At 36.2% G+C, this 21,603-nt stretch overlaps 1 protein-coding gene across 1 annotated transcript in view; it reads right to left on the bottom strand.

The window, feature by feature from the left end:
- The window catches only part of NDFIP1 (Nedd4 family interacting protein 1), a 45,918-nt gene that overhangs the window by 12,014 nt on the left and 12,301 nt on the right, over positions 1 to 21,603 (bottom strand). The window contains exons 2-4 of the mRNA XM_032477017.1: positions 6,662 to 6,749; positions 4,175 to 4,305; positions 877 to 964 (exon numbers count right to left, since the gene is read on the bottom strand). Coding sequence (XP_032332908.1) covers positions 877 to 964; positions 4,175 to 4,305; positions 6,662 to 6,749 — 307 coding nt within the window. The remainder of the gene's footprint in view (positions 1 to 876; positions 965 to 4,174; positions 4,306 to 6,661; positions 6,750 to 21,603) is intronic.

Below are 21,603 nucleotides of genomic sequence, written 5' to 3'. Positions count from 1 at the left end.
CACTTGCTTTTGCTTCAGTGGCTTTCCCAGGGATGTAAGAGCCTAGCCCACGCTCCACAACCCTTATCCCACTTCCCCAAAACATCCACCCTCAGTTTTCCTCCAAAAGCAAACAAAAAAACACAGTCTCTGAATATCAGGTGTTGTACCACTACATCTACCAGTAGTCACTTTCAAAAATGAGTTAGTATCACCAAACTGCATGCTTACAACTTGTGCCCTCTACTGCATGTTACATCTTCATACATCAAATAAACATTATTTAACATTAAATCAGTGCCCCCAAATAATATGATTCAGGTCATTCACCCACCCGCTTCTATGAATTTTAACAGCTTATGTAACATGTCACCTCTAAAAGCTCTGCATTTCCTTCTTATCTTTTTTATACAGCAAATAAAAGAAACGGTTGCTCACTTCCAAGTCCAGCATATGGAAAGATAAATGCAAAATAACTTCAAGGGGGAAAAAACTGGATTGACTTTGATGTGTTAGAAAACAGCTTGCAAAACAAAATTCATCAGACAAAGGCATTTGATTCCTAGCCTACAGGTCAGGAACAAGTAGGAGGAATGCTAAGGGGCCCTGCAGATCCAAAAGACGAAGCTTAGCTCATGGAAAAATGTAGCATCCTCATAACTGCTTTAATTATATTTTCCATAGATATTAACAGAAACAGAAGACAAAGAAAAAGGATATTAAGATAAAAGTGTACTAAGCTCTGAACATCTCAGTTCAGAGATCAGAAAAAGGCATCAAATAAATATAGTGTATTAACATATTAGTTCAACTAGTCCTTTTAATTCAGTCAGATTCACCCATAATGCAAAGCGCTCCTGTTTGTGGGAAGCAGCTCTGCTGTGTGTATATACTTACTGAAAAAAGTTAACATGAAAATCCCATCGTTTCCTATCCTCATCTGGTCAGGATCATCAAAATCATCCCGACCCACAAAATCCTCATCCTAAATGAAAAGAAAAATAAGGTGAATTCACAACGAATTATTTCAAGGCAAAGAAAGATATCAAGAAAAGAGAAAGGGACAAAAGTGAGTACCGAGGAGAAAATGTACTGCTTTGGCTCAATTCAAAACTGTAAGCAAGTCTCAGTACGTGTTAAAGTTATCGTTTTGTCTTATAAGTAAAAGATAATAATTAGAGAAAAAACAAATCTTCTGTTCCCATAGTTTTCTGCATGAAAGCACTTTTCATTTTATAACCCAAGTTCTTTAACAAAACACTTCAAAAATTATAAAGTTCACAAAGAACTGTTCACTCTTTCTTTTTTATATGTATCTAAGGAAAAAGGAGAAAATGTTCCTATACCTTTGGCTTAAATTCTAGAATATCAGTAATTCAGGGCCTATTAAGGAGATACCACTGACAGGCTCAAGTGCGTTCTGAGACTGACTTGGGGGCCGTGGGAGAAGACAGCGTCACCATACATGAAGGGTCTGACAGGGGTGCATACTGCTTAACTCCACAACTATCTGTTTACATTGGTAGACAGGTCTGAAAAACCTCACTTCCAATCTTATTGGCAGATAGGATCCTTTTCATCCTAAGTTGAAAACACAGTGTTACAAGTCTAGAAGGAACATGATCCTGACCAACACTGACACCAACATGTAGTTTATCTTTTCAATTAATTGTAGGATGTGCTGAGATACTGAAAAATAAATGATTCTATGCTTAAAAGTAAAAGTGGTTGACTTGTACACAATCCAATGAGGGTTTCTCAAATGAAAAATAAAAAACAAAACTTTATGGACAACTAAAACTTGCCCTACACAGAAAAGGGACTGGGAAATCCATAACAAGTTGTTACCTGGTTCCCCTGGGGAATGGGAACTAGAGAAAGTGAAGTGTCAGTGTTACTTCCATCCAACTGAACACATGTCCTCTACTGTGTGAAATTTTTACAAGAATGTGTTTGTTTTCTATTTTCGGAAATATGAAATACCTAGTATTCTGAATTCATATCAGCAGGATAAATGGCTTTGCCAAATTATAAAGTGATTCTGTTTTTTGCATAACTACTCAAAGATATACTACAAAAATAAATGGAAGTAATGTCCAGTAATACTGCAAATGCCTTCTGTTCTTTCTGTCCTTGGTATCTCTACTACCGGGATTCCTCCTACAAATTGCTGCCAGGTCAATGTTTCAAAAACACCGTACTTGTTGTTTTATTATACCCCTGCTTAAAAACTGTGAAGGATTCTGCATGACCTATATGTACGTCTGAACGCCTCAGCCTAGATTCAGAAGATTCTACAACTTACATACAGTTCTGGTTACAAACTCTTTTTTGGGGCAGGGCAGAGGGAGGTAATTAGGTTTATTTCCTTATTTATTTTAAATAATGTACTGGGGATTGAACCCAGGACCTCATGCATGCCAAGCGTGCGCTCTACCACTGAGCTATACCCTCCCACCTTGGTTACAAACTCTTGATCAAGCAAAACCAATTACTATATCCACAGTACCTGCCCTGCACCTGGCTGAATTCACCATCTGCTTTCTAAGCTTTTTCCTCTGGAATGTACTTATCCATCAAAATCTGGGGGCCCAATTCCCCATGACCACAAGGTTAAAGTCACAGTTCTTAACGCTTACTGTTCTTGTGCTGCTGCTTAGACCATGGGTACTTGTGGCCTTTTCCCCAGCTGGACTTTTACCTCTTGTATGGCAGAAGCATTGCCTTATACAAAGTCTTCTACCTATCCACTGCAAAATACATAGCACATCATATAAAAATGTTTTTGATATATGTTTCCTGAATAACAGAAGCCTTTAAGAAGTTCTTAAATATGTACACTTATAAAAGTATTCTAAAGAGATCTGTGATTAATTAGAGCTAATCTGGTCTATTTCCATGAAAGAGTTACTATAATCCAACAGGTCTACAGAACATATATAAGGAATTCAGAGTCTAGAATATCTGGGTTTGACTCGCCCATGTTACTTATTAGCTGTATGACTTTGGGCAAATTACTTAATCTCTCTGGGCCCCAATTTTTGTATCTGTAAAATGGAGATAATATAATCTCTACCTTGCAAGGTTATTGCGAGGAACGGAAACAATATATAAAATACATATAAGCACCAAGCACAGTATCAAGCATGTTGTTTGCTTCCAATACATGGCAATTATATTAAGACTGTTTTGTCTTCAGACAATGAGCTGCATGAGGGTTCTTAGTTTCTCCCTAGCACCTCCAAGAAGTGAATGCATGTCACCATATACAATCAGCCTAGACTGGACTTATAAACTGTTACTTCTGCCAAGTAGTGGTTTAGGAGTTTTACCCCTCACAGTAGATGGGATCTGCAAACAGTCCACTATCCTAAGGCCTGAACTTCTGGGGCTTGTGTCACTGCACTGCCCAGACTAAGCTTCTGTTCCTGTTATTATATTTCACTCATTTCCTGCCAGGACTAGAGTTTGGAACCCTGATTGCTCCACATTCCTGGGTACTGGATCCTGCTTCCCATTATTCCAATATCTGGCCTAAGGCCTTCCCTCCATAACGTCAACCTGGATGAGTATTTATGAAACCCACAACTGTATTACTTACAGGTCTGACATCATGAACCAAGAGTGTCCAAAACTCTCCACTGGCTTTCATCACACCCCACCACCACTCCCATGAATCAACATCAGACCAGATGGGAATTCACTGAATTCACTTGGCCTACACAGATGGCATGATCTGGACTGCTGGTGGCATGGGGTTCATCTAGATGATTGTTAGAGCCCTTCTGAGTTAATTCTATGAAGTTCCACTTTTGCTCTTCATAGACTCCACAGTGGTTATCTACCTTACACCAAAATATTAAGTGTGCAGAATCAAGACGAAGTTGGTGTATTTCCTAAATCAGCTCCTGTTCCAAGACATTTCAGCCATGCCAGAAGACTTGAGAAAGTTGTGGTAGTAGAGGTAGAGGAAAGATGAGCTGGCTTGACTAGTGATTTTTCTGCTCATCTATACCTTTTACCTCATCATTTTGAGGAAAAGAGTTTATTATTCCAAAAGAAAATGTACTTGCTTTTTAAAATTAGCTATACTTTTACTAATCAATTTTATCAAAGTAATATATCAAAAAGGAGATAATGAAAAGGACTTAATTCTCATAAACCAGCACCCTGTAACATGGTAAGCTGGACTTACTCTTCCAGGAACCAAAGGGATAGTAGCTTCAGTTTTGGTTCTCTCGGCTTCATCATAACTGGGCAGTGTGGTAGCCACATTGTAAGAGGGAGGCTTTGGAAACCCAGACTCATCTTTGTAGTCAAAATATGCTGCAGAATAAAAAGGAAATCACAATTATCTGATGATTAGCTGAAATGAAGGAAAAGAAGATTTCTGCAAACTCTGGCAAATAAAAACCAGCCATTTCTCTAACAGTACAGACAGAATAACTGAATCAAATGATGTTTAAAGATGAGTATAAGACTGGGAACAATTTTTAAATTTATCCTCTTTTCAATTATTTAAATTCCAGGCTCACTTTGCCCTCCCTTCCAAGTGCTTTTGAACACTTTTTCTGGCTGTTATGTGGTGTGTTCACAAAAAGCATTTAATATTAATAATGGCATAAAGGAAAAATTTAAGCTAAAAATACTTGACCTGTCTGTATAAATCTGTACCATGGTTTCCTCCCATTTATAAACATGAAAATAAACTTTAAAAAAATTTAAAATTCATTTCTCACAGATTTTGGCACTTTGACTCTTTCACATTATTTTTACATGTACTGTTTTCTATGACATGCCTAATGTAACTAATTCAGTTACAGATCCATTATTTATTTGTGTTAAATCTTGCACTCCTTTTTAATGTTGCATCTTCATTCTCATTAACGTCTATTACAAAAGATTCAATATGCATTATTAGAAAAGATCTACTTACAAATGGATTAATTTTCTACACAATTTTTTTAAAAGCTTAGGAATTTTGAAAAATTCCTATAGTTGATCAATATTAACATTTTTCTTTTCTCCTCTTTTGTTAATTGTAATTAATTTCCAATTTTACTGTAGTATATTATTGAAATTATCAATCAACAGAATTCACTTCATTAACAGAAAGAAGGAGAAAAATTCTACTGTCTTCACATGGACAGAAAAAACATTCGATAAAATTCAATACCTACTAATAACAAAAACATTTAGCAAATTAGGAATAAAAATACTATTATTCCTTAATCTTAACACACATCTCTATGAAAAATCTAGAGCAAATACCATAGTTAATGGTCTTTTCAATGGATGGTATGGGATCAAATGAGTATCTATATGTAAAAACAATCTTGACCACTACCTCACACTATATAGAAAAAATTCCAGATGGAATGCAGATCTATCTAAATCAGAAAAATAAAATATCAAAGCTTTTAGAAGAAAATTAGGAAAATATATTATGGAAACTAAAGCTGCCACTTAATTGAATTCAAGAAACTTATTTTTCTCTGTCAAAATAGCTACTTTACATACATACATATGTATACATATATATGCATCCATGTATAATACAGAACACTGAATATATATAATTGCCTTTAAATTTTCTTTTTACTTTTAATCAAATCATACTATTAAGTCATATTACAAATTGAAGGGTACAATCTGAATTAGCCCACAGCCATAGTAACTCTGAATACATGAATAAAACTGATATCTACTACCTTAAATTGAGGGAAATCAAGAACATTTTCATTTCTCTATTTAAAAGGATTCTTTTTAAAAATGGTATCCATCAATACAGACACCTCATACAATTTTAAGTTTCCATGAATAGTTTAATGACAATCTTTTCTAATTTATTTAGTACATTCAAAACAAAAAAAAAATCCAATATATTTGTTATACTGTTCAAATTTATATACCACAAATTAAAACAGGTAAAGTGAGTATACAAAATAGTGATTTGCACCTTTTCCCCCCTACCAACATGCGTGCACCATTCTATTTCTAACCATCAGGCACATACTTGCCACTCTACCACAGTTCTGTTTTAGAGTATGGAAGAAGTTCCATCAAAACTGGTCAATTTTCAGCAATTAAAGCAGACTGGTTATCACAAAGATCTAATTACCCAAAGTCCTAAACTACTGCAATTTTCTTTCTTCTCCCCCATACCTTCCACATACGTATGTAAAAATTAAAAAGATAATCTGGCATAAAGTGGGAAGACAAAAGGTTAATTAAGGAGGGTTTAAACTATGAGGAACAGAATGAAAGAGTTGGGAGACTTCTAGGTTTTTTAATGAAGAATTTATTAGCATAGAAGGAATCTAACATACTATATTCTAGGTCATAGGTACTAGAATCAAAGAGCAAAACCGCTAATGAGTAAAAGTACCTCCCCCGCAAAAAACCCGAATCAGGTGACCATATGGTTCCTGAACTCTTACTTCCTTTATATTAAGAGTCTCTTGGAAAGCAATGGAGTTCCATAAAAAAGCCACATTGGAACAGGGTTTTATCTGTTTTTCAGAACAGTAACATGAATTTTTTTCACTTCAGGCTACAAACCAAAAATAATGTCAAAGACTTCTCAAGGAAAGCTGAAGCAAACACCAACATAGCCACACTAGACAAAAGCTTCTGGCCAATGCATCTCAAGAGCTCAGCAGCCCCTCATGCTGTCACCTACCTGCACTCTCTGCAGAGATGCTGCTGTAAGGTGGAGGAGCATCCCCCGCAGCCTGCTGCGGCTCTCCAGACTCCTCTTCATTCTGCAGCTAAAAAAATGTTTATATTTTAATGCAAGCATAAAGCCAATTTGACAAAGGAGAACCTGAAAACGGGGATGGCTACTTGGAAATATGTTTCAAAAGCCTTAAAATGTGCAAATCCTTTACAAAGTATTCTACTCCCAGGAATTTATCCTAGGGAAATAATCTGACAGAGGCAAAAAAGGAAGATATAAATGTTATTGCAGCAAAAAATTAAGAGCAATCTAAATACCAATCATAGCAGACTTATTAAATAAATTACAGTTCACATCACAAAGGACTACTAAGCAATCACAAAAATGAAAATAAAGAAAATGCGATGACTTGAACAGTTATGCTGTACTGCTGCATGAAAAAAGCTAAATTTAACAAATCCTATGAATCACATACTTTGGTTTCGGAAGACGAACATGTGGTGGAAAGATCTGTAATGATAGTTATCTACACTTTACACTGTTTATCTCAGGAGATGCAATCGGAGGGGATTTTTTCTGTTTCTTATACATATGTTCTAATTTTTTGTAATGAACATTTACCACTTGTATAATTTTTCAATTGGAAAAATAATCTAATAATAACAATCTGTTAAGACACAGACAAATCACAGCAAAACCAAGGTTTACCATTATATTCAATTTGTGCATAAAATTATATCTTAAGTAACTGAAATATTTATAAAAACATAAAATTCTACCTAATTCTACATATAACCTCTGTCAATACATCTTCCTCTTCCCTATCTTGGCAACTTTCTCACTGGACCATCTACAGCTCTAGTTACCTTAGATAACTCACACTGAAAGTGTCTTCCTGCCATCACCAGTCTAGACAGTCTACCCAACTCATCTTTATAGAAGAAAGACATTTGATTTAATTTTCCAGTGTGACAACAGACTGACTACAGCTTTAAAAGACAAACTGGCTAAGAATGGGAGTCGATCTGTAAAGTACTAACAGAGTATTTATTAGTGTAACTGACCTGGAGGTCACGGTCCTAGCTGTACACCAGCAATGATATATAGAGCCAACTGTAAAATACCTCTAACCCAACTGCTAGAAAGAACTTTATCTTGAATTGAGACAGAAAAACAGAGCCTGACCTGTCATAGCATGAAGTAGAAATCAAATTTGAACCATCTCAGTCTCGAATCCCTATACTATTCAAAATCAGAAGCCAACAAAACTGTTCTGATTAACACTGCTAATCAATGTCCAATGAATTCTTCTGCCAAGTCTTCATCAACATCTACCATCTAGGCACATTTTTTTGAACCCTAGTAATCTAATGTTAAACTTTAGGCACTCCCAAAATAACTGTACTGTAACATAAGATGAATTTTCCTTTCAAAGGAAAGCATATGGGCAAAACAGCTACAGTAAAGCCAAATGTTCCTGGGAAACCAAAACAGTAAATAATTTAAATAGGGTTCCTGGGGCCAGGTTCGCCTGGAATATTTTCAACATTATCTGCAGCTCTCTAGACAGGGGCATTCTCAGCCTCCTCCCACCTAACAACTCTTGTGCCTCGGGAATGTTGCAAAAAGCAGCGAAAGAGAACCAAGACGCACATACAGACTTTTCAAGAATGCTGCCTTAATTTACTGGAGCCAGTCATGTTCTTTATTTAAACCTAGCTTGATATTTTTGACCCCTTTTTCTATTTCCTGAGCTTGGTCAACTAATCATGTTACCTCTGCATAATTTAGGTTTTAGAAAGTAATCATGAGAATTCTAAGAAATACAGAATTCTAAGAAATGAAGAATAAAGGAGTTATAATGCCTGTATCTACAGCATAGGTTGTCTGTCTCCTAGAAACCTGGAAATGTGAAATTTGATCATCCCATACCAGAACAACAGATAACAGATCAAAGAAATTCCAACCATCTCAGAAACCCCCATTTTCTCTTTGATGAGGAAAAAAGAAACAGTTACAAGTAAAGTTTTTTTGTTCCATTAAAATTTGCCACTTATTTCTAACTGAAAAAACAAGAATAGCAAAAAATATCCACTATGATTATGGAGGCACCACACACTGAGATGATCTCAGGACCTCACTGTACTGGCTTCCCAACTCTGACTTGTTTTTCATAATCCTGGTGATAAGTTTAGGCCCCATCAAGAGAGGTGTTTAAAATAAAGTACTATAATGTAGGAGGAAAAGAGAAATCACCTTCAAAAAGTATTTAGTGACCACCTTCTGCGTGAATAATAACTTGTTACACAACAGAATCCCTAAGTAGAGCACCTATCATGATTAATTTGGCTTTGGCAGGCCAAACAAGTCAGGCACTAATTAACAAGGCAGAGAGAAGTGCACCAGAACCAGAGTGGGCCTTGACTATGAGGCTATGAAATTGGTTAGCTGGTTCCGAAATGTATTTTTAAGATTCTCCTTTTCTGTCCTTGGGAACCTTTCCTGTGCAGCCCTCTCTGCCACATCTTGGAGCTCAGGGATCTTCAGCCTCCCTCTCAAGGCTCTCTAAGAGATTAAGTGTCATTGTCACTTTGGGGCTAGTGTTGGAAAGATGCCCAGTCTCTTCTAGCAACTGGGTCAGTGGAAGCCTGAGTCCAACCTACCTGTTACAGATTTTTGGTTGTAGGGGATACTGAGAGACAAGTTTCAGGAGTGGTGGGACTTTCTGTTCTCCCCCTGGACCATGCTATTGGGTTGGCAGGGGAAGGTCCTTTGAATATGTCTTTGTTACAGACAACAAATACCTTTGGGCCCCTGGATTCTTTTCTGTCACATAACTTCTTAAAAAAAAAAAAAAATTCTGATCAATTTTATTTATCTCCAAATAAGATTTAAAAGTGGTTTTTCCAAAAAAATTATACAATTACCTATACATGCCATATAAAGTACTGAGTTTAGTACAAAACTATGTCTTCATGGCTGACATAGGAATAATTCACTCATCTGAAAATTCAGATTGTCTTTCTCTTCACCACACCCCAGAGAGTGCTCTCACTCCCATTATCCTGATTACCCGTGTTCCTCCTTATACTCTGAGCAGACTCATGAGTCATGGCTCCCCAGAAGAACCTTAAAATTCTTCCATGTTCCCACTTTATATGTATTACAATCTGATCTGGTACTTCTTAGCCTTGATCAACCTCAATTTTTTTTCTTTTAATATTTGTCTACAAATAGATGCTATTAATGTTTTGTCGTCTAGATTTAGCCTGCGAAACATAACACATCTAAAGTAAAGGATATTTTTCCTTCTTACTACCTTCCTCTGTATCCTATCGTACTGTTGCTATTAGAAATAAATACATGACATTTTAGCTAAACCACAGTTTAAAGAATCCCCCATATAAAAATCATACATAGCTCCAGTTCTAATAGAAGCAAACTGAATTTAACAAGTTTAAAGACATTTGTACCCTACAGGTTTAAATTCTTACTTGAGCTCTCACCCCAGTAAGAAGGCTTCTTCACTACTCTCCCCTAAGTAGTTCTAAAGATGGTCTTCAATTTAGAAATGAGGCTTTTTTTAAGCAATAGAAGAGACGGGCTAGGATCAGGCCTAAGTCAGGGTCAGTATTTACAACTGCACCGGATGGCAGTACCTAGAGGCACATAAAAGCCATTCTTGGACTCTATTTACTAAGAATGAGAGAATAACAAAAAACAAAAACAAACAAACAAAAAAACCTCTACTAAACAACAAAGAGAAAAATAAGCCAAAAACCCATAAATCCTTATATATGAGAAGAGGTATCAAAATATACCTTATAAAATACCATATGAGACCACTCATATGTGGAATCTAAAACAACAACAACAACAAAAAAACATAAATACAAAACAGAAACAAACTCATAGACATAGAATACAAACTTGTGGTTGCCAAGGGGGCGGGGGGTGGGAGGGGACATACTGGGATTTCAAAATGTAGAATAGATGGACGGGATTATACTGTATAGCACAGGGAAATATACACAAGATCTTATGGTAGCTCACAGAGAAGAAAATGTGACAACGAATATATATATGTTCATGTATAACTGAAAAAGTGTGCTCTACACTGGAATTTGACACAGCATTGTAAAATGATTATAACTCAATAAAAAATGTTAAAAAAAATTAATGCAGACACAACATTTCAATTGAGGCTGCAGCAGAGTAGAAAAAAATTTCTACAGCATTTGACAGATATTTCTAATATGATAATTATCTAATTGGATTATGATAATTTGTTTATGTACTTCGGTGAATTCTCCAAAGTGGGACATTTTTGTGTATTTACTGAATGCCTAGCAGAGTCCCTAGAATATAGTTGTTCTTCAGAAATGTTTATTGAATGATAAAGAATATTAAGCCTCAGAAAGACCTAAATAATAAGTCAAAATTGCCTTTAGAATAGTCAATACAGCATAAATTTGGGGTGAGTTATAGAAATTGTGTTTGTATAAATTATTTTTCTTTTGAAATACCATATATAAGTATCTCAGTCAAATATGTCAAAATACATGATTAAGCCGATTACATATTGGCTTATCCTACAGAAATATAATATAAAACACATGTCCTTTAAAAAAAATATATATATATACACATATACCTTATAACTCACACAAACATAACAAGTATATGGAATATAATGCTAAACTATCTAATAAACCCATAAAGTTACAAGTATTTGTACCACTCATTGTATTTTTCTTGGTTGAGTCCTAATTAAACAGCAAGAAAATTCTTCTAAGTTTTAAATCCCTTCTTTAAGTTATGAACAATTAATCTCAGAAAATCCTAGATCAATACCTAAACTCTAGCTTTAAATGCTATTTACCACTTCTAATTTTAGAGTTAATTTCTAAAACTTCTATCTTGAAATGCAATTTTTATTTTTTAATTCTTTTTTTAAGCTTTTGTTTTGTGGGGAGGCAGTTAAGTTTATTTATTTAATTTTTTTTTAATGGAGGTACTGGGGATTGAACTCAGGACCTTGTGCATGCTAAACACACACTCTACTACTGAGCTGTACTATATCCTCACTCTAAAATGCAATTTTTAAACCTCTTATTACCAACCCACTACTTCTGCATTCTCTTTAAATCCCACCAAATGAGACAGTGTAATTACCAGAAAGTAAACAAGCACATTTCTTTAGGTAAACAACTGGGTATGCTATTTTACTCTGTTGTTCAGACGACTATAAATGTCACTCTGTTGTTTGTGAGGACTATACATTTTCTATTGTATGAAGGCTGTAGTTTTTTTTTAATGAAGTATAATTGACATTGAATATCATGTCAGTTTCAGGTATACATTGTGGTAATTCAACACTCACAGACACTTCCAAATGATCACCTTGACATCTAGTTACCATCTGTCACCACACAAAGTTGTTACAATGGTACTGACTGTATTCCCTATGCTGTATATCACATCCCCGTGACTTACTTATTTTATAAATGGAACTTTGTACTCCTTAATCCCCTTCACCTACTTCACCTACACCCCAATTCCCCTCCCCTCTGGCAAAAACCAGTTTGTTTTTGTATCTATGAGTACAGACTGTAGATTTTTAACTGTATACAGTATACTGACTGTAAATTGTATTATTCCAATACCACCAAATTCTTTACATTCAAGAACAGTTCTCTATTAAATTGCTATTAATTAGGGGATGACAACTGAATAAGGTAAATAATTGACAAAGAGAAATTCAACAATAAAAAAAAAAAGATCTAATTTTAACAGACATTTCTCCAAAAAAGCTATACAAATGGCCAGTACACATGGGACGTTCAATACCATTAGTCATTAAGAAATGCAAATCAAAACCACAAGATACCACATCACACCCACGAACATGGCAAAAAAAAAAAAAAGAAAGAAAAAGAAAAAAGAAAAAAAAGGTGGGAGAATCAAATATTGCTGAATAATATTGTGAAGAAATTAGAACCCTCATACATGGCTGGGTGGTAATGTAAAGTGGTGTAGCCATTGTGGAAAACAGCTTGGCTGTTACTCAAAAAAAGTTAAACACAGAGTTATAAAAGGATCCAGCAATTCCAATCCGAGATATAATCCCAAGAGAACTAAAAACATATTTTCACAGAAAGACTTGTACATAGGTCTCTAGATACCAGACAGTCACCTGAGTAGGTGTCTGCAGCCTGCTAGCGTGCTCTAACCTTAGCTGTGGGTCATGGAGAAAGGGAAAATGTGTATGCTCAGCTCTAATTGCTTAGGGACAGGCGAAGACCAGCCAAGTGCCGAGAATGGCAGATAGCATGCCACTGGATTTTCCTGTGGCTGCGTGGCTGTATTTTCAGGATTAGGGAGAAGTCAACTTTCCCTTGACAGGGATGTCTTCAAAGGTTGTTTCATTCCCTCCTCTGCATTCTCAACCTGACTTCTTAACCCCTTCCCAGACACTAAGCATCTTATTTTAAGGGGGCGGGGAAGGGGGTGGTAAGAGGAAGTTTCCACTCTGTACCAACATCAAATAGAGTGTATTTAAATCCATGCAGTTTAAAGAGCAAATAAACTTAAAAAAAAAAAAAAAAGACTTGTATATGAATGCTCACAGCATTATTTGTAACAGTCAAATTCTTTATCAACTGATGAATGGATAAACAAAATAATGCTATATCCATACAAAAGGATGGTTAGAAATAAACCATGCTATCAAAAAAAAAAAAAGATGACATACTGATACATGTTACAACATAGGTGAAACTTGAAAACATTACACTAAGCAAAAGAAGCCAGTCACAAAACACCACATATTGTATGATTCCATATATATAAAATCTCCAGAAAAGGCAAGTCCTATAGAGACAGCAAGTAGACTGGTGGCTGCCAGGTGCTGGAAAAGGGAAGAAGGGCAGAGCGACTGATTGCTAATGTGTCAATGTTTCTTTTTTGGGTGATTCAAATATTCTGGAATAGACAGTGGTAATGGCTGCAAAACCTTGTGAACATAGTAAAAATCACTTAATTGTATACTTTTAAAGGATGAATTTTATGGTATGTGGATTACATCTCAAAAAAAAGTAAGAGTATTTTCTAATTTTCAAACTGCAAACCTATATAATACGCATTTCACTTAAAACAACACTGAAAACTGACTACTCCAAATCATTATTTTCTTGCTATCAATGTCTGTGCCCCTTAATGGGAGGTGATGGGTCTTATCCCACCAACATCTCCAGAGCTTAACATGGAACACAAATCTGTGAATGGATAGAAACAATAAAGAAAAATAACACACTGAATTGCAAACTAATCATTGTTCAAAAAAAATTCCTTAATATTCTCCTTTCCTAAACAGATAAATATTACAATAAAGAAATGAAAAGATTGGGGTGGGGGGTAATAGCTCAGTGGTAGAGCACATGTTTAACATGCATGAGGTCCTGGGTTCCACCTCCAGGACCTCCATTAAAAAGAAAAAAGAAATGAGAAAGTAGTTTGACTAACAACCTATTTTAAAAGCTGAGAATAAACAGTATTATTTTTTTCTACTTCAAGAGTTTACCAAAAGATAACTTTAAAAACAAATCACCAGATTTAGACTATCCCTAACAACACCTCTCATTGGCAGAGGGAGAAGACAAATGCAAATCCTCTTAGTAACAAAATGAAAACACAATTTAAAAATCAAAATTCACCAAAGCAAAGGAAAAGCAAAGTAATTAGAATAATGCTTTAAAAAGACAATGGCAATAACAGGAAAAGAATATTGCAGTAAATCCTCTTAGAAAGGCCATCAGTTTATAAAGCTTTCTATTTAAAGATTTTTGTGGTTATCACTGTTAACATACATACATACAACCAATGAATACAATTTGGTTTGCAAAGAGAGAAAATATTTTAACTCCATATTTATGTCAGCCCTCAGAAATGAGAGCAAATGCTTCAAACTATGATCACCAATTTGACGGCTTTTCTTGTTTTCTTCACCTGAGCTCCAAGAAACAAGTGAAGTTATACCATTCAGAGAGAAAAGAGGAAGGCAAGATAGTAGCCACTCATCTCCAACCTCAACTTTCCTAAGAAGCCAAGGCACTGGGAAAAATCACTCCTTATCCATGGAGCCACTGAACTTGCCAACTATGGCTATGACAGTGGCATTGTGAGATTTTGGGGTAGCACCAGAAAACTGTCATCAACCTGCCAAGTCCTGGGATCCACATCTTACATACAAGTATTTTCACATCTGATGGTTTCACCAACACAATGTCAAATAAATGGTGCCCAGTGTTTCCTGGCACCAACTTCAGCAAAATCTATAGCCAAGAGCCTTCCAGGTTAATGGCAGGAGCCTCCCATCCCTTGCCATGCTTCATGATTTTACTAAAGACTGGGGAAACAAGGGACAATTACACAATGTTATCAAATAGATAAGAGTAAGTCTCTCTACCCTTGAACATAGTATCTTTTAAGAAGTAGCATCCAACTATTTACTAACCAGTCCATGTCCTGAGTCTTACCTCTTCTTCACTTCTTGGTTCCATAAGAAAACTCAAGTCTTAGTTCAGTGATCCAGAACCTACTTGGGAAGGAATTAAAAGTCTTGCAAAGACAGGCTGAATTGGAGACTAAGCACCTGGCTTATTCCCCTTGCTTTTGACAGGGTAGTTCACCTATTGTATACAGAGTAAATAAACAAATTGAAAATAGTAGCAAGACCAGATTCATTTTAAAATAATTACATAAAATCTAATCCCTATGAATGGTAAATACTGTTTGTGTTTTTAAAACCCTATGGGTTGTGTTCTAAGATATGTTAATGCTCTAAAATATCATCACGGAAGCAAAAATTAACTCCTAACTATTCACCATTTTAAATGACATATTAAGCAATGTTTAAGAAAAAAAATATTATACATCCCAACAGAACACAGACTACAACTAGCATCTATTCAAGGATTCTTTTAGATTTCAAAAACAATTCTTAAAAATTACTTGTACCTATGTATAGTCTTTACAATAGAACTTAAAGGATTCTGGACTTGGCATACAGAATACCTCTAGCCTCCATTAAGATGTTTATATACATATACACACATTAATACACACATATAGACATGTTTGTGCATATATATAGATATATATTTATATTTAGATATACATATTTATGATACAGATATAGCATACATACATATATATGTCCCTCCTAAAATCCTAACTGGTAAAACAATTATATAATGTCATATTATAATTACAAAAGCAGTCAACTCTTTCAAGTCAGTCCAATGCAAAGTTATCATTAAACCACATGCCTATCTAGCAAATATTTAAATTAGCTTGATTTGTGCAACTTTCCCGAAAAACAACTGTACTGCAGAAAGAGTACTTAAAATGTAAATGCCATTAATGTAAATTTATAATCTACAGATGTAGAGTTAGATGTAAATATGCTGTGAGTCATACTTCTATTCTCTTTGCCTTTTCTTCCACCATAACCCACAAGAGCCTTCCACGTGGATAATCGGAAGTGTGAATTAGTTCATTCAGTTAAATTTTACCAGACACTATCATATACCAGGATCACACCAATTTTTGACTATTTTTTCCTTAATGTTCCTAAAAGAGCACTTTCATTTTTTCATTAATTTACTAGAAAGACTGGCTGTTATTTAAGCCATAATAATAGTATTCAGGCTGATAATTTGGAATATTAAAAAGTTAATTTGATGAAAGTTAAGATCAACATTTGTCAACGTGGACAAAATAACTCTTCCATTAAATCTATTGATAGAAGCACTATTCCAAGTACCATTATAATAAAATACCAAAGGAAGTTCTTTCTTAGATACAGTAACTGGTTTCTTCTGGGCTCAGCTTGTTTTTCATGTTAATATTTTCCACCCTCTGGCCAGCTTAGTGTTTGGGTTATCACAAGGGATGGCATATTTTTATCAGCAGTTTCCTGCAGAAGTAGTACATATTTGTCTTACTGGTCATCAAAAGTGAACCATCAATTTCCTCCTTTATCATTACCTTTTTTGTGCACAAGGACATGGAGATGTTCACCCATATTCACTTCCCAAATTAAGAACTTTTATTCATTCAAAAGACACTATTGAGAAAATGAAAAGACAATCCAGAACAGGAGAAGATAGTATTTTTTGAACAAAGGGCTCATATCCAGAATATATAAAGAACTTCTAAAACTCAGTAAGGAGAAAGAAGCTATCAAACTGAAAAATGGGCAAAAGTCTTGAAAAGACAATTCACAAAAGAAGGTATCTAAATGGCTGATAAACTTATAAAAAGGCACTCTATTTTGTTAATCATCACAGAAATGCAAATTAAAACCACAGATAATGGTTAAAATAAACAGCAGAAAATAGCAAATGTTGCTGAAGGTATACAACAACCAGAACTCTCAATCTGGGAATGTAAATTTGTAGAACCACTTTAGAAAACTGTTTAGCAATATCCAATAAAGATGAATTTATACAAACTCTATGTCCCAACTCTACTCTAGTTATATAACCCAACAGAAACACATATATTCACCAAAAGACATACCAAGATGTTCAAAGCAACAGTATTCATAAAATTGGAAACTACCCAAATGCCTATCAACAGCAAAATGGGTAACTAAATTATGGTAACTTCACACAGTGGAATACTATACAGCCATGTGAATGAATAAACTGTAACAACTGCACAACAGCATGTGTCAGTCTCATAATGCTTGAGCAAAAGAAACCAGGCACAAGAGCATTTATTGTACGACTGTACTTATATAGAGACCAAAATCAGGCAAATCTAACCTGCCAGTTGAGTGGTTACCCTGGGCAGGGGCACAGCTGGAAGGGCACTTAAAGTGAGCTTTTGGAGTGCTGGTAATGCTGCTTCTTGATCAGCATACTAGTTAATGTGCATGTTCATCTTGTGAAAATTCACAGAGCTATGTACGCATTTATGACTTGTGCATGTTTCTGTATGTAAACCACTATTACATTAACAATTTCACAAGGGGAGAAAAGGAGACTGGCACAGAATCTGTGAAACCGAGTCCCCCTAAAACTGAGTTTCCCTGTTGAGTTTATGATTAACCACTCTATCCAAAACTTTATCCGTTTCCTGTCCTGCCCCAATTTCCCTCAGGATTAAGGGGTATCAAAGAAAATGGGGGAATTAAACCAGTCAGGACCCTATGGGGCTGCCCCTCCATCTCCACTGGTTTTTTTTTTTTAAATACATTTGACTTTTATTTTTTGAAGAGGGAGACAGTTAGGTTTACTTATTTATTTATTTTTGGAGGAGGTACTGGGGATTGAACCCAGGACCTTGTACATGCTAAGCATGCACTCTACCACTTGAGCTATACCCTCCTCCCCGCCTTGTTTCTTGTTTGCAGGGGTAAAAAAAGGCTTTAGTCTCCTAGGTATTCCCAAAGAGCCGGCTCAAGCAGTTAATGATTAGGACAACAGAGGACACAGGACTCCTAGTTCCTCCTGAAAGAATACAGATAATCTAATGTATATCTTTGAGTTGTTCTGCATAAACTAACACCCCCACCCAGTAGAGGATGGTGACCACATGCTGACTGCAAGCACATAGACCCCAGACTGGTTGGAACCAGAAGGCTGAGATCCCTGAAACATCACTGTTACCTTACCACCAATCAATCAGAAGGAGGTCCAGGAGCTAATCACGTATCCTTTGACCCTCTCCCCTTAAACTTGTCTTTAAAAACCCTCACCTGAAAGCCATGGGAAGTTTGGGTCTTTTGAGCATAAGCTGCCCGTTCTCCTTGCTTGGCACCCTGCAAATAAACCCTTACTGTGCTGCAAACACCTGCTGTCAAGAGTTTGGCTTTCTGCACCACAGGCACACGAGCCCTGGCTTGGTTAACAATGCAGACTATGAGCCCTCTGTAGACTGGGACCTTTGCATGGTTTACTGCTATAGTCACCCCAACACTTTAACAGTGAGTGGCACATTATGGATACCTCATTAGCACATGTTGACTAAAGCAGACCTGGAGGTGTAGATTTAACAGAAACCTACCTGAAGAAATGGCAGCTAGCCTTAATGCCATCTTAACTCACTAGTTTATATTTACTTAAAGTATTTGTGTTACTTTACAAATCACCAAATAAACGTAACTCAAGGCATGGAGCCACAGGTAGATGACTGCTCTATCTGTAGAAGAGACAGTAATGACGGCTGCATGAGTGACCAACAGCAGGTGGCCTCCCCATCAGTACTTAGCACAAGAAGCACATACAACATGTGGAGAACCGAGGAGAAACAGCGCTTTACAAAACGACGAAGGAAAAAGCAGCTCTCTCTTACTGACTGGTCTAAAAAGCAAAGGGGTATGGTGGGGAAAAGGATTCAGAAAAGACTGCTATGATACAGGTTGTATACTCACAGGTGTTTGATTTATCTTCATGCTTCATAAGGTACCTATGCAATACACCTATCAACACTATGGTTCCACAGTTGCCAATTTTAAAAAGAAATGTAACAAAAGTGTAAGAAACACAAAGGAGAAACAGACCTCTCCAACTTTCATCTCTTTACAAATAAACGTTTAACATTTAGTATTTAACATATAACATAGCACAGTGTATTGGGTACAAACAGGTATTCAATAAATGTTTGTGGTACCTGTGAAGGACAATTTTTTGGGGGGAGAGATAATTAGGGTTTTTTTTGTGTGTTTGGAAGTACTGGGGATTGAACCCGGGACCTTGTGCACACTAAGCACATACCCTACCACTGAGATACACCCTCCCCCTGGAAAACTGGCATTTAATCACACTGTAATTCCTAAAAAGTTTTTCCCTTCTAAAAACAACCAAACGGCATACCCAAAAAAGGGGGGGGGGGGATATTCTACATTAAAAAGACAGCAAAGTCAAATATATAGACATGCCAAGAATCCAGACTCATGCTGACTGCAGCCTGCTTGGCTCTGCTAGTCCCATGAGCTACCAGAGCTCTCTCGGCTATGCTTGCTTATAATTATTAGATGACGACGATGATGATGATGATGCCTGGGGTAGAGTATACTAAGGCAGAGATTATGGATGGGAAACAGTAATATATTCAAGAGTCTGCCTTAACTTAGGCCTGGTCATGAGGTCCCCTTCTGTAAGAACCAGAGCCAAGGGGAGAAGCATTAAGCACTTCATATCTTCCCCTTCACCTCATCACAGAATGTACCATTATGTAAGTGTGCAATTGCTATATTTACTTAACACTATTCAAAGAACATGTCAGGCCATGACTGGTGTGGGGTCTGAATGTGACTGGTGTTTTTGACCTCTCTGAAAGTCTAAAGCTCAGCAAAGAAAAGATAATTAAAAGAAGTAATTACAATTACAATGTTCCAGCTAAAGATTAAACACACACACTTGCTTCTTATCCCTTCCAAAACCCTTCTAAATGTAAATACTAGTAAAGTTTTGTTAATTTTTTTGTTTGTAAGTATTTTCTTTAACTAAAGTATAGTTGATTTACAATGTTTCAGGTGTACAGCAAAGGGGTTTAGTTATACATATATATATTCTTTTTCAGATTCTTCTCTAATAAGTTATCACAAGATAACTGAATATAGTTCCCTGCGCTATACAGTAGGTCCTTGTTTACTAATTAGTGTGTATCTGTTAATGCCAAATTACTAATTTCCTTAATTAAAGTTTTGTTAATTTTGAGGCAAAAAAAAAAAAAATCGAACCCAGATCAAAAAGCAAGTAACAAGAGAGGAAGCAGCAAGAAAATCCTGAAAGCTAGAAGCAGGATGACAGGTGACAACTTACACAGCAGACCCAAGAAGACAGAATGCTAAAGCAGAACACAGAAAAGCAACTTGTCTTGCACTACACCCTCCAAACGCTCAAGAATTTGTGGTTGCAGGTTACCAGTGGAAGTAGGAGTGAAAGTAAGATTTAAAAGCAGAAAGAGAGGTTGGAGACCCAGGTAAACACACACAGCTCCCAGGATCCCCATTAGGAGCCTGGAGGTTTACTCTCTGGAGAGAGTGAAGCAGAGAGGTCTGGGCTGGAGACACCAGAGTTTAGGAGAAAGAGCAGCATATTAGAAAAGACTGATTAAATGAGAGATGTACGTACTAACCCTTGAGATTGCCCAGTCTTCCTCTGCCAATCAGCTCCCAGAATTCTAGCTGCCAGGCCTAGTCTCTGGGGAAACTGACCAGTCCAAGAAGAAAGACCTAAAGACACTGTCACTTGGAGAAACAGCCTAGTCGGTTTACGAGGCAAGAAGCCTTGGCAGGAAGCTCCATCAAGCATACTGAGCTTGCATACTGATCACGTACTCTCAACCAAGCAGATAAAGATCGCCACATAGCTAACGAAAGCTTCTAGCTTCTGACTTAAAGGTCATAAAAGAGCAAAGCAAAGAGAAAAAACGCAACATGGAGAAAACAACTATGCAGGAAGGCATAAACTTTAAAAAGAAAAGAAAAAACTTTCAATATTCTCAGAGAAACAAGAGAAAAAAATTAGAACCACAAAACAAGGACAGTGTGCTATTTTTGTAAAAAGGAGGGGACAACTGAAGAGCTTTTGAAAACTAAAAATAACAGATATTAAAATTTCATCAGAGTTGGAATATAAAATTGAGAAAATCTCATGGAAAGTAGAGGAAAAAGAGATGAAAAATATAAGAGGAGGTTAAAAAATTTTTAAGAATCAGTACAAAAGATCCAAGATCCAAAAGGAGAAGGAAAAAAAAAATTAAAGCACAGAAAAACAAAAATCAAACAAATACTTTTTAAAATTTCCCAGAACTGATGGACTTCAGCTTCTAGACTGAAAGGGCCCACTGAGTGCCTGGCACAAAGAATGGAAATAGATCCACACCAAGGTGTAACATAGTGAAATTTAACAACACTGGGGACAAAAAGC

The sequence above is a fragment of the Camelus ferus genome, chromosome 3 (genome assembly GCF_009834535.1).
Source record: "Camelus ferus isolate YT-003-E chromosome 3, BCGSAC_Cfer_1.0, whole genome shotgun sequence".
Classification (NCBI taxonomy): Eukaryota; Metazoa; Chordata; class Mammalia; order Artiodactyla; family Camelidae; genus Camelus; species Camelus ferus.
The sequence above is the reverse complement of the archived record's forward strand: the minus strand, read 5'-3'. Positions and strand labels throughout refer to the sequence as shown.